General features: G+C 43.0%; 1 protein-coding gene across 4 annotated transcripts in view; it reads left to right on the top strand.

Moving 5' to 3' along the window:
- LOC109899368 (collagen alpha-1(XVIII) chain) overlaps window positions 1-14,035 on the top strand; it is a 78,460-nt gene that overhangs the window by 50,701 nt on the left and 13,724 nt on the right. For 3 of the 4 annotated variants that reach the window (XM_020494547.2, XM_020494548.2, XM_020494546.2), the window contains exons 10-23: window positions 612-674; window positions 1,005-1,082; window positions 1,199-1,255; window positions 1,427-1,555; window positions 4,018-4,071; window positions 4,214-4,249; window positions 4,631-4,756; window positions 5,052-5,111; window positions 5,238-5,273; window positions 9,182-9,223; window positions 10,633-10,695; window positions 10,890-10,925; window positions 11,062-11,145; window positions 11,496-11,561. In XM_020494547.2, coding sequence (XP_020350136.1) covers window positions 612-674; window positions 1,005-1,082; window positions 1,199-1,255; window positions 1,427-1,555; window positions 4,018-4,071; window positions 4,214-4,249; window positions 4,631-4,756; window positions 5,052-5,111; window positions 5,238-5,273; window positions 9,182-9,223; window positions 10,633-10,695; window positions 10,890-10,925; window positions 11,062-11,145; window positions 11,496-11,561 — 930 coding nt within the window. The remainder of the gene's footprint in view (window positions 1-611; window positions 675-1,004; window positions 1,083-1,198; window positions 1,256-1,426; window positions 1,556-4,017; window positions 4,072-4,213; window positions 4,250-4,630; window positions 4,757-5,051; window positions 5,112-5,237; window positions 5,274-9,181; window positions 9,224-10,632; window positions 10,696-10,889; window positions 10,926-11,061; window positions 11,146-11,495; window positions 11,562-14,035) is intronic. The other variant, XM_031836144.1, reaches the window with a different exon arrangement.

Here is a 14,035-nt window from a genome sequence, read left to right as displayed (position 1 = left end):
TTAGGAAAGTTTAGTTCATTGTGCATGCATCTCCAACAGCTGTAGTCCAAAATGGCTGACTATTTATTTACAACTCACGTCCCTATCTTCTACGGTGGTCTCTCTAGCCGTTTTTCATCTGTTTCACCTGCCCACCTATGGGGTGGGATATAGGTCCTGCTTATATGTGGTACATCTGTGTGGGGTTCTGTGTGTGTACGTCTGTGTGTGTGTGTCTGCATGTGTGTGTGTGTGTCTGCATGTGTGCGTGTGTGTCTGCATGTGTGTGTGCGTGTGTGTGTGTCTACATGTATGTGTGTTTGCGTGTATGTGTGTCTGTCTGTGTGTGTGTCTGCATGTGTGCACACAGTCATAAAGGGGCTTCAGAAGAGATTAGATAACTGTTGTAGTGAATACCGGGGTGAATGTTCTCTTTGAACACTGTGTTTATGGAGTGAGATATAACTCGAGGAAGGGCCACACATGAATCCAATCTCCAACTCCTGCCAATCCACCAATCATTGTTAGAAAGCCTACAGTACAGTACACAACCCATGTGGATTTCTATATATGTTTCAACCAGCAGCCATTTCTCATGTTGATAATACTCACTTGCTGTGTTCCTACCACAGGGAGAAAATGGAGTTCAGGGATTCCCAGGCTTGCCAGGAGATCCTGGTCCCAAAGGAGACAAGGTGCAAAACACATAGTGTATAACATCACTGTTACAGAGGGTACATGATGTACTAGTGACCTACAGGTTTTAGCAGCTACAAGGTCATGGGGGACTGTCACTGAATAGTTCAGCAGTGTTCTACGTCATTGTACATTATTCATCTAGCCGAGCACCAACACACTCGATTCAACTAATCAAGGGCTGGCGATGAATTGAATCAGGTGTGTTAGTGCTGGCCTTGAACAAATCCCCCTACAGGCTCCCATGCCCTGGGATTGGATTGAGAAACACTGATCTAGTTGGTTGTTGTGTTTGACCCTGGATTGTGTGTTGTTGTTGACCCCTGTAGGGTGATCCTGGAGTGGGCAAACCTGGTTCCCCCGGTCCTCCCGGGCCACCGGGTCGACCCAACTCATCCAGATCCCTGGTATGTAGTGGAATGAACCACCCTGGATGTGTGGATTAATTGATAGATGGATGGAATAATTAGTTGGTTGATTGATTCATCAGTTCATTGATTCATGTGGTTGATGTGGTTTGCAGAATGTTGTGGACGGTTCGGGCTTTGAGGACTTTGACAGTGACACAGAGATTATGACAGTGAGTGGCCATCCTTTTCAAAAACCTAGAATCCACCTGCTGTTGTTCTGCTCTCTGATTATAGCCACAAAGGCTGTTTGGATACACACAGTTAGCATTAGCGTTAATGCGTTATGACGGTTATGCTATTTGTTACCATTAATGTTAATATTATTTATTTTCTTCATCCAGGGTCCCCCTGGTCCACCGGGTTCTCCAGGGCTGCCTGGCCCCCCAGGTTCGTCTGAGGGCCTCTCTGCGTCACCTGGAGCCCCTGGGACCCCCGGGAAGGATGGAGAGATGGGTAAACCTGGACAGCCTGTGAGTCACCCAACACTTTACTGAAACTCCATCACTCTCACTTATACTGTTAAAGCCAGTGAGTGGTAAGATGGTGCCATCCCTCTATCACTTGTAGTTCTAAGGGCCAATTAAGCAGCTGTTATAGCACACCCTGTGGAGAGGTCAGCATTGCTACATTCCAACCCACATTTGAAGGAGACTTCTAAAACCGCATTGTAGACACAACTAAACTCTGTGGTGATGTTCCAGTCCCTTTTTCCATTGCTCACCTGGCCTCTGTTTCAGGTGATGCTGGGTTGGTTTAGTGGTTCTGGTTCTGGGTCTGGATTGGTATTAAACTCTGGTCCTATCTATTCATTGAACCGATGGGCCAAAAAGGCATAATTTCCCCCACAACTTCCCTTCATTCCCCATGTTTCTTAACACCAGGCATCTGTGGTTTTATGTACTCTCTGTGCTGCAGAACCATGAACAAAGGGTGTGTGTGAGCTTACCAATCAATTTCTTAGAACATATTGCTGCCAGATAATCAACAGCATGGAACTCCAGGTGTCTGCCACAAGATTAGTCAAACCCAGCAGCAACCTTCGGACAACCTTACAGCAATCCCTTCTGTTGCCCAGCACAACTATAACATCTCTGATCGCTACATGACAAGAGATGCCTGGAAACCATTTGGATAACGCGTAATTCCCCTGCAACCCTGCAATTTGTTCCGTTTGCTTAAGCCTAGAACGTTCGGGAGGCCCAATGTTTATGTGAATGATTGAACGGGTGATTAAGGGACCCAGAGCAGCTGTTGCCTTGGTGAGGTCACCATGGAGCTGGACCCTCGTGACACCAATCTGGCTGCCTTGACAACTTGTATTGTAAATGATACTTTCTGACCTGCTGTGAATTGGGGGGATTTTTACTGTGGGAAGGAGGGCTGTAGACAGAGGCATGGAGGCAAATATTGATTTGTAACAGTTTAAAAAAGTACATTGGAATTTGACTTTCAATCATGAACAGTTAAGATAATTAACCAGTGATATGGTTATATAATAGGGTCAAACCTCTATACTGGTGTGTAACACACTGCTTTAGTAAACATGAAAAAAGAGGGGTGTTTTATTATTGTTGCATGTCTGTTAATCAATCTAGAAGGAAAGCAGGAGTGACATCACTCACATACCAGTCATTGTGTGTGTCACCCAGTCTTTTAGGCAAACTGTAAAAGGAGCTCTGTGTTTATAAGCAAGTCTGCTCCCCTTTGCTACGGTAAACACAACCCCAGTCAGCGTCCCTCTCTGTCTGTGTGGTCTAGCCTGCCTGCGCCACGCTCTACAAGCTGCCTGGCCTGGCTTGCTGTCCTCAGAGCATGTACACAGCTCAGACTTCTCGTCTGTTCAAAGCCAGGGACCTTGATCACAGAGCACTATGGGAATTGCAACCTTTTGTGTTTGACAGAGTAGGTCAAAGTTTGCATTATCCGATGATGCAGGGTCAGGTCTTTTTTTCAGCCCCCTACTGGTTAGGTTTAGGATCGGAGGTAGCTGGTTGAGTAATCAGATCCTAGATCTGTGGTTAAGGCCGACTTGTACCTCGACAGATTTGACAGTTGCCCATGTGATCATGCATTCCCAGGTCCCAACTTCCCACAGACAGACCCCTGATTACTTGGCTCTGCTCCAGACAGCATGTAATATTGTAGCTACACACTGTTTCACTGTTTGACTGTTTCATCAAACTACATGGCTGTTATGTTTCAAATCCAACCCGACACGTACTCTAATCAACCTCCTCTTTGGTGAAGTACAGGGATCTCACAGTCATCTTTCCACAACACGTCACAATCTATTTCCATGAGATTTGGCAGTGTTTATGCTTACTTTCCCAGTGGTGAGATATTGCTCAGCCTCATCACATTTTAATCTGTTCTGAGGCCAATAATCTCTCACTTAATCTGTTGAGAAACATTTTTAAGTTTGTTTGACGATACGATTCACAAAATACAGTAAGACCATTAACCAATGGAGATAAAGATATTACGAGTCTAGTGTGGAAAGGTTAAAGGTTCAGAAGTGATGAAGCAACAATGTAATCTTGGCTCCTGGAGCTAATGGCTTCTGACTGCAGCTAGACGCATCTCATGAAACATGGTCTCTCCCATTATTCGCATCGTTGGGGAAAACTGCCTTTTGACTTGAGAATGTAGGAGGCTTTACTAACTGTGTGAATGGATCACTTACAGGACATTCATCGCATGTCAGTTACGATCGTTGAAACTATGAATTGAGTTCAGGCTCTTCTGAATAGATGAATAAATGAATTATTTCTATATTAGCCGGTGGACTAAAGATACAGTATATTGTCTTGCTGTGCTGTCAGATCAGACACTTCACAGCTAAGTACAATCTGACAAATGGAATGATCCCATACTGGGCAGAACTACATTACGGAGAAACACATCTAATCTAAGGAATTGTTCTATCTCCCAGGGGGTTGATGGACACGATGGGGACCCTGGTCCAGCAGGCGACAGAGGAGAGAAGGTACGACCTTTGGATATAGACCTCTGATATCCTGTGTACTGACTGCGTAGAATATATCATCTCAAGACAGTCTCCCTCTGATGTAAAAAGAGCTTCAATTTGATTGATTTAAATTGATTGAAACATTAATTTTCTTTGACAGGGTGAGCCGGGTCTGAGCGGACCTCCTGGACCAAAGGTAAAGTCAGAGTCACGCTGCTCCATCACTCCCCAAGCTTCAAGTGACCATAAAAACCACACCGGTCTTTCTCCACTATTCAAACCCAAACACACTTGTTTGTGAATCAAGTGATAATTACTGCTAATAACCAGAACCAGATAAAAACAATTTTTTAAACAATACCTATGCCTAGCCACTCCCCCATCAGCGTTTTCAGATCTAAAGGAATAACATAGGCCTAAGCTACTGCGATGCCTCCACCTTCCTGCGGGTGTAGTGGAAGCCCCCTCCATAATACTTACACCCATCCAGTTCCTTCACATCTGCAAAAATGGACGTTGTAATAATGTATGCTGCTTCAGGTGGTTTTTAGACTGAACCATTGTGGTTCTCTCCCAGGGGGAGCCAAGTGCTGCAGGGTTCCCAGGTCTGCCCGGCTCAGAGGGCCCAGAGGGGACGCCAGGCCTGAGGGGCCCTCCTGGGCCACCGGGACCCCCAGGAAGGGGCTTCAGCTTGGACCTGGAAGTATGATTTCACTCATTCAGTTCTCCTGTCTGTCAGAGGGTCAACAACATACTGTACACCTGATTATTTTCAAGCTTTTGTAATGAAGGATCACTAATACTGTTCTCATAACAATGTTATGTATTGTATTATTATTATAAACTTTTAAATGATTTACATTGTATGTTGGGGGGGATGGGGACAACGACTCCCTATACATCACCAATGAGTAGCACCCACCTTAGTGATGCTCGGCAGCCATTTTGTGCCAGAGGGCTCATCATCACTACAGTCATTGACTGTATGTTGTTTACAGGACATTGAGGGGTCTGGGACACTCGGTGGCTTTGGGGCAGTGATGCCCAGAGGCCCTCAGGTAAGAACACAAAGAGTGGTTTCTATATGGAGCTGCTGGGACACCATTTTGCTTATAAGACTGATATACATATGAAAATGTGTATGATTAATACTAACAATCATTTTTACCTGGTGCTTTCCACAGGGTCCTATTGGGAAACCTGGTCCTCCAGGACCAAAGGTACTGTATGCCCTCATGTCTTATATCACTGACACAGTGAGCTTACTCTATGTACCTATCAGGCATGTTTTAATACGTTATCATGTCCCATCTTTGAAGCAAATTGACTATGCTAAAAGCTATTTTCAAAAACACACTTCAACCTGACATCAAATTCAACGTGTACTTGCAGTCGGCAGTCTTTTCACGGCCCTTGGATGTTCGCATGTATGCTAGACACACAGTAGTGTATGTGCTAAGATATCTACGTGTACTAGATCCTTGGTGTGAAGTGTGACTCACTTGTTTCACCACTGACTGTGATAGACTACCTTCTTTTTTATATTTTCAGTGATATTGTTCACAAACACGCCCCCCATTAATAAAATGAGAATTAAAAACAGGTTCAGCCCCTGGTTCGTCCGTGATCTGGCAGAGTTACTCCACCTCAAGAATTCCATTTGGCAAAAGGCTCGGCACGTCCATATTCAGGCTGACTGGCTCTCGTTCAGGAAAATGAGAAATAAGTGCACTCAGGCTATCCGGAAGGCCAAAGTTAGTTACTTTAAGGAGCAGTTCTCTCTCTGTGGGTCTAACCCCAAGAAGTTCTGGGAAATGGTTATAGACCTGGAGAATAAACCCTCCTCCTCATAGCTGCCCATGTCCCTTAATGTTGATGATGTGGTTGTTACTGACAATGCCTACTGACATGACATGCCTGACATACTGACATGCCTCCTTGCATGTCCAACATCTCCTACCCCTTCTCATGTGACTAGCCCCGATACTCCTCCCTCCTTTTCGCCTGCCCCGCTACAAAGTTTTTCCCTACAGGCAGTCACTGAGTCCGAGGTGCTGAAGGAGCTCCTTAAACTTGACCACAAAAAAACTTCTGGGCCAGATGGTTTAGACCCTTTCTTCTTTAAGGTTTCTGCCCCTAGAATTGCCCGGCATGTCAGACCTTTTTAACCTGTCTCTCCTCTCTGGGAAGGTTCCCATTGCTTGGAAAGCAGCCACGGTGCATCCTTTATTTAAGCTGATCTTAACTGTTATAGGCCAATTTTTATTTTTCCCTGTTTATCAAAAGTGTTGGAAAAACTTGTCAATAATCAACTGACTGGATTTCTTGATGTCTATAGTATTCTCTCTGGTATACTATCTGGTTTCCGCTCAGGTTATAGATGTGTCACTGCAACTTTAAAGGTCCTAAATTATGTCACCATTGCTCTTGATTCTAAGCAATGTTGTGCTGCTATTTTTATTGACTTGGCCAAAGCTTTTGATAGGGTAGACCATTCCATTTATGTGGGCCGGCTAAGGAGTATTGGTGTCTCTGAGGGGTCTTTGACCTGGTTTGCTAACAACCTCTTTCAAAGAGTGCAGTGTATAAAATCAGAACATCTGCTGTCTCAGCCACTGCCTGTCACCAAGGGAGTACCCCAAGGCTCAATCCTAGGCCCCACACTCTTCTCAATTTACATCAACAACATAGCTCAGGCAGTAGATAGCTCTCTCATTCATTTATATGCAGATGATACGGTCTTATACTCAGCTGGCCCCTCCCCGGATTTTGTGTTAAATGCTCTACAACAAAGCTTTCTTAGTGTCCACAAGCTTCCTCTGCCCTTAACCTTGTTCTGAACACCTCCAAAACAAAGGTCATGTGGTTCGGTAGGAAGTATGCCCCTCTCCCCACCGATGTGATTAATACCTCTGAGGGTTTAGAGCTTGAGGTAGTCACCTCATACAAGTACTTGGGAGTATGGCTAAATGGTACGGTGTCCTTCTCTCAGCACATATCAAAGCTGCAGGCTAAGGTTAAATCTAGACTTGGTTTCCTCTATTGTAATCGCTCCTCTTTAACCACAGCTGACAAACTAACCCTGATTCAGATGACCATCCTACTCATGCTAGATTACGGAGATTTATAGATTGGCAGTTGTGAAGAAGGCACCTTTTCCCACTCAAGAGACTGTAAAGATTTGGCATGGGTGCCCAGATCCTCAAAAAGTTATACAGTTGCACCCTCGAGAGCATCCTGACCAGTTGCATCACTGCCTGGAATGTGATCTCCTCTGCATCTGACCGTAAGGCACTACAGATGGTAGTGCTTACGGCCCAGTACATCATTGGGGCCAAGCTTCCTGACATCCAGGACCTATATACTAGGCGGTGTCAGAGGAAGGCCCAAACAATTGTCAAAGACTCTGGTCACCCAAGTCATAGACTGTTCTCTCTGCTACCGCACGGCAAGCGGTACCGGAGCTCGAAGTCTAGGCCCAAAAGGCTCCTTAACAGCTTCTACCCCCAAGCCACTGCTGAACAATTAATCAAATGGCCATCGGGACTATTTACATTGACCCCCACCCCCCCCTTTTGTTTTTACACTGCTGCTACTACAAATGACCTCGACTAACTTGTACCTCCGCACATTAACTTGGTACCGGTACCCCCTGTATATAGCCTCATTATTGTTATGTAATTTTCTTGAGTTACTGTTAGATTTTTAAAAAACTAAAATGTCACTTTATTTTATTTAGTTAATCTTTTCTTAACTCTATTCCCTGCATTGTTGGTTAAAGGCTTGTAAGTAAGCGTTTCACCTGTTGTATTCGGCGCATGTGACAAATACATTTGATTAGATTTTTATTGAATGTTATTTGCCACCAATACTCCTTATAGGACACATCACTGCACTCTATTCTCCTCTGTTAACTGGCCATCTCTGTATACCCGGCGCAAGACCCACTGGTCGATGCTTATTTATAAAACCCTCTTAGACCTCACTCCCCCCTATCTGAGATACCTACTGCAGCCCTCATCCTCCACATACAACACCCGTTCTGCCAGTCACATTATGTTAAAAGTACCCAAAGCACACCCATCCCTGGGTCGCTTCTCTTTTCAGTTCACTGCAGCTAGCGACTGGAACGAGCTGCAACAAACACTCAAACTGGACAGATTTATCGGCATCTTTTCATTCAAAGACTCAATCATGGACACTCTTACTGACAGTTGTGGCTGCTTCACGTGATGTATTGTTGTCTCTACCTTCTTGCCCTTTGTGCTGTTGTCTATGCCCAGTAATGTTTGTACCATGTTGTGCTGCTGCCATGTTGTGTTGCTACCATGTTGTTGTCATGTTGTGTTGCTACCATGCTGTATTGTCATGTGTTGCTGCCATGCTATGTTGTTGTCTTAGGTCTCTCTTTATGTAGTGTTGTGGTGTCTCTCTTTATGTAGTGTTGTGGTGTCTCTCTTTATGTAGTGTTGTGGTGTCTCTCTTTATGTAGTGTTGTGGTGTCTCTCTTTATGTAGTGTTGTGGTGTCTCTCTTTATGTAGTGTTGTGGTGTCTCTCTTTATGTAGTGTTGTGGTGTCTCTCTTTATGTAGTGTTGTGGTGTCTCTCTTTATGTAGTGTTGTGGTGTCTCTCTTGTCGTTATGTGTGTTTTGTCCTATATTTTTATTTGATTTGTTATTTGTAATCCCAGCCCACGTCCCCAAAGGCATTTGCCTTTTGGTAGGCCATCACTTTACATAATAATTTGTTCTTCACTGACTTGCCTAGTTAAATAAAGTTCCATTTAATAAAAACATCCTACTGCACACCACTTAAAGTATCAATCATATGAATCACAGAGTCAGTATACAGGTGTATAAGATCATAGGACTGAAATCTTGCAATAGTTATAATGTGCTTCAAGTGGTTCTAAGAATGAAATCATCTGGTGCGAATGTGGCTATAAAGTTTTCACTGCCCTGCATAAACTAGAAGTGTGTTGGTATTTGTTGTGAGTGTGCATGTTCTTGTGTTCATTTCTATCTGGTATGTGTTAGTGGCACTACATATTCTGTGTGTTAGAATATGTAGTTCTACAAACATGTAAAAGGTTCCCATACTGACGGCCATTTTATTTCTCCTTCACAGGGCAAAGACGGGCAGGACGGGCTTCCTGGTGTAGCGGTAAAGGTGATCCCCACTACTCAACTGATTCCCATTCATCCTCTCAGAGGAAGTGTAGCCTTCCCCACCATGTGCATTCTATTAGCCCGCTAATTTCCAATGGATTCCTCTCTGAAACATCTGTACACAGGCAGGGCCAGTCGTCCAGGTCTCAGGCACCGTACCTCACATGCACCAGCACCACCACCTTGATAGAGACATCAGCTAGCATTAAAGTGAAAGTTCAGATATCATTAAAGGGAAAGTTCACCCCAAAATAGAAGTTTGTAAACTAACTACAGTAATTCCAATCGTTCCCATTCTTTTGGGATTGAGTCCTGTATTTTCCCATCTGGTTTGATGATGGAGTGCTGCATCAGACCTGCTGCATCAGACCTGGCCTCCACAATCATCCGACCTCAACCCAATTGAGATGGTTTGGGATGAGTTGGACCGCAGAGTGTAGGAAAAGCAGCCAACAAGTGCTCAGCAATATGTGGGAACTCCTTCAAGACTGTTGGAAAAGCATTCCTCATGAAGCTGGTTGAGAGAATGCCAAGAGTGTGCAAAGCTGTGATCAAGGCAAAGGGTGGCTACTTTGAAAAATCTAAAATATATTTTGATTTGTTCAACACTTTTTGGGTTACTACCTGATTCCTTGTGTGCTATTTCATGGTTGTGATGTCTTCACTATTATTCTACAATGTAGAAAATAGTACAAATAAAGAAAAACTCTTGAATGAGAAGGTGTGTCCACACTTTTGACTGGTAGGTATATACAGTACCATATACAGTACCATATACAGTACCATATACAGTACCAGTCGAAAGTTTGGACATCATTTTAAATATATATTTTTAATGGGATTGGGTAAACAAACTCAATATACTTAAAACTAAATCAAAACTGTGCATAAATGACAATGGACCTACATTCATGCAGTTTCTTGACTGTCCAGCTCGCTAATAATCACTAAACAGTCAGGGGGCATCGAAAATGTCCAAAATGATGAATAGAGGACAATTCTTTGCCAATTTTGACATCAAGGAAATATAACCAATTTTCAGTGTGGCCTTCCGGACCTCGTTGATGACCGAATGAAAAGAGTAATTCTATACATACAATCTCCTCATTGCGATAAAAAGGTTTTCAGAAGTATCACTCATTGATGAGGTCTACTATCATAGGTATGCAGATGAGGTAGTTAGTTGTACTTGTTCCTCAATTCTGGGCTACTATATGTGGGTTGGTTTCACTAGCATCTCTAACGGATCTAAAAACTCTTATTTTAACATGATACTGTTTTTGTCTACTAATGTTCTAAATAATGTCATTTTATGTTTTGTGTGGGCTCCAAGAAGAGTATCTGCTACATGAGCAATAGCTAATGGTGATCCTAATAAATAATCCATCAATTTCATCTCTGTTCCTCTAGGGGGAGCCTGGTGCTCCGGGAGCAGCAGGGTCCTCTGGGCTGGACGGACTGACAGGGCACACGGTCAGTACTTCACCTGCCTTTTACTGACCTATTCAATCTCCTCTATTTGCCTTTTCTTTTGAACTTCTTTTGATTTTAAAATATTCTAATCTGTCTTTATACCCTTTACATTGGTTGTCATAGGTTCCTCATAAAATGGTCTCAGGTCTCAGTTATGTTTTGTCGTTATAGTGTTTGCCTTTTCTTCCATGCAGGGAGCGAAGGGGGACAGCGGTGTTATGGGACCAAAGGTACAGTATCACTCCTGCTGACTCCATTCATGTCAATATGTTATGAGATCATCGATTTCGACTGGCCTTCTGGAGCCAACCAAGCTGGCCCTGTTCTTAGTTCTTCTAACACTGTGACCTATGTGCTGTGTGTTAGGGAGAGAGAGGTCAGGATGGCCTCAGTTTCCCTGGCCCTCCAGGTCCTCCCGGGCCTCCAGGACCAGTCATCAACCTCCAGGATGTAAGTGGATCAACCATGAAGAGATCCTCATGAAGGACCTAGGGGCTAAGGAGTGTTTCTTTATGGGGACATTTATCCAATTTACTTCTGATTTATTGACTTACTCAGCTGTAATTTTAACACCACACTAATGGCAGTATAGCATGACTTAATCCCTTAAATTTACCAGTAATCTCAGTTTCGGGAGGCATATTTTATTGGCTTATATTATACAGTAATTGGCTGTTATTAGAGCAATTACAAGTGTTACAAATTACATTGTTATCACCCCTACTGATGAGCTCAGATGGGACAGTTTTAATGTGGGCGGAGATAGTGATGTCACCGCCTCTCCTCTCTGTACTCCTCAGCTCCTGCTCAACGATACAGAGGGTGTGTTTAACTTCTCAGGAGGGCTGGAATCTCAGGGGCCCAGGGTGAGTAGACTTAGGCTTGTGGTGTGTGTGTGTGTGTGTGTGTGTGTGTGTGTGTGTGTGTGTGTGTGTGTGTGTGTGTGTGTGTGTGTGTGTGTGTGTGTGTGTGTGTGTGTGTGTGTGTGTGTGTGTGTGTGTGTGTGTGTGTGTGTGTGTTAGATGTCGACCGATTATGATTTTTCAAAGCCGATACCGATTATCGGAGGCCCAAAAAAAAGCCAATACCGATTTAATCGGACGTTTTTTTAATGTATTTGTAATAATGACAATTACAATAATACTGAATGAACACTTATTTTAACTTAATATAAAACATCAATAAAAATCTATTTAGCCTCAAATAAATAATGAAACATGTTGAATTTGGTTTAAATAATGCAAAAACAAAGTGTGGTAGAATTAAAAGTGCAATATGTGCCATGTAAAAAAGCTAACGTTTGAGTTCCTTGCTCAGAATATTAGAACATATGAAAGTTGGTGGTTCTTTTTAACATGAGACTTCAATATTCCAAGGTAAGAGGTTTTAGGTTGTAGGCGATACAGTATTTATACGACTATTTCTCTCTATACCATTTGTATTTCATATACCTTTGACTATTGGATGTTCTTATAGGCACTATAGTATTGCCAGTGTAACAGTATAGCTTCTGTCCCTCTCCTCGCCCCTACCTGGGCTCGAACCAGGAACACATCAACAACAGCCACACTCGAAGCAGCGTTACCCATCGCTCCACAAAAGCCGCAGCCCTTGCAGAGCAAGGGGAATAACTACTCCAAGTCTCAGAGCGAGTGACATTTGAAACGCTATTAGCGCGCACCTCGCTAACTAGCTAGCCATTTCACATCGGTTACACCAGTCATTAGGCTGTTAGGCTCGATGTCATAAACAGCTCTATGCTTGCGAAGAGCAGCTGGCAAAACGCACAAAAGTGCTCTTTGAATGAATGCTTACGAGCCAGCTGCTGCCTACCATCGCTCAGTCAGACTGCTCTATCAAATCATAGTCTTAATTATAACATAATAACACACAGAAATACGAGCCTTTGGTCATTAATATGGTCGAATCCAGAAACTCAATTCGAAAACAAAACGTTTATTATTTCAGTGAAATACGGAACCGTTCGGTATTTTATCTAACGGGTGGCATCCATCAGTCTAAATATTCTTGTTACATTGCACAACCTTCAATATATGTCATAATTACGTACAATTCTGGCAAATTAGTTCGCAATGAGCCAGGCTGCCCAAACTGTTGCATATACCCTGACTGCGTGCAATGAGAAGTGACAATTTCACCTGGGTAATATTGCCTGCTAACCTGGATTTCTTTTAGCTAAATATGCAGTTTTAAATATATATACTTCTGTGTATTGATTTTAAGAAAGGCATTGATGTTTATGGTTAGGTACAGTCGTCCAACGAACGTGCTTTTTTCGCAAATGCTCTTTTGTTAAATCATCCCCCAGCATGGCATCGATTATATGCAACGCAGGACACGCTAGATAAACTAGTAATATCATCAACCATGTGTAGTTATAACTAGTGATTATGATTGATTGATTATTTTTTACAAGATAAGTTTAATGTTAGCTAGCAACTTACCTTGGCTTCTACTGCATTCACGTAATAGGCAGTCTCCTTGTGGAGTGCAACGAGAGGCAGGTGGTTATAGCGTTGGACTAGTTGTAAGTTGGTTATAGCGTTGGACTGTAAGGTTGCAAGATTGGATCCCCCGAGCTGACAAGGTGAAAATCTGTCGTTCTGCCCCTGAACGAGGCAGTTAACCCTCCGTTCCCAGGCCGTCATTGAAAATAAGAATGTGTTCTTAACTGACTTGCCTAGTTACATAAAGGTATAAAAAATAAAAACAAAAACGATAAAGATCGGCACCCAAAAATACAGATTTCCGATTGTCATGAAAACTTGAAATCGGCCCTAATTAATCGGCCATTCCGATTAATCAGCGGACCTCTAGTGGGTGTGTGTATGTGTGCTTCAACAGTGACACCAAGCATTTCACAGGCGAGAGTTGAAGCAAGTTAACTTCAGTTAATATCTTTTGAGATTACAATTTCCTTCACGGTGCTCTTTAAAAACTCTCCGTTTCTCGCATTAACGAGATAGCATGACAGAACTCCTTTTATATTGTTTTGGGTTCGGCGTACTCGCTCTCCCAGAGCAATTATGTTGAGAAATGGCTGGAATCATATCAAAGATTTTCTTCAAATTGCTGTAACGATATCTGTCATGCATGGTCATCAAAAAGTGGTTTGTGTGTCCCACGGACAATTAGGTCCAGGTTATAAGAGATGCATGTTGAGGTATTTATCTGTGACTGATATGGAGGTTAATTCTACAGTGTGTAGTTTAGTTTGTTGGATTTCTTGGTACATAAAAGTTAGATAATTCCTTGAAACAGACTGTTGTTTTTTGTATGGGCGAATAACTGACAAATAGTCAAACAAATCAGATTTTCT

Source organism: Oncorhynchus kisutch, linkage group LG11, assembly GCF_002021735.2.
Source record: "Oncorhynchus kisutch isolate 150728-3 linkage group LG11, Okis_V2, whole genome shotgun sequence".
In the NCBI taxonomy this organism is placed as follows: Eukaryota; Metazoa; Chordata; class Actinopteri; order Salmoniformes; family Salmonidae; genus Oncorhynchus; species Oncorhynchus kisutch.
The sequence above is the reverse complement of the archived record's forward strand: the minus strand, read 5'-3'. Positions and strand labels throughout refer to the sequence as shown.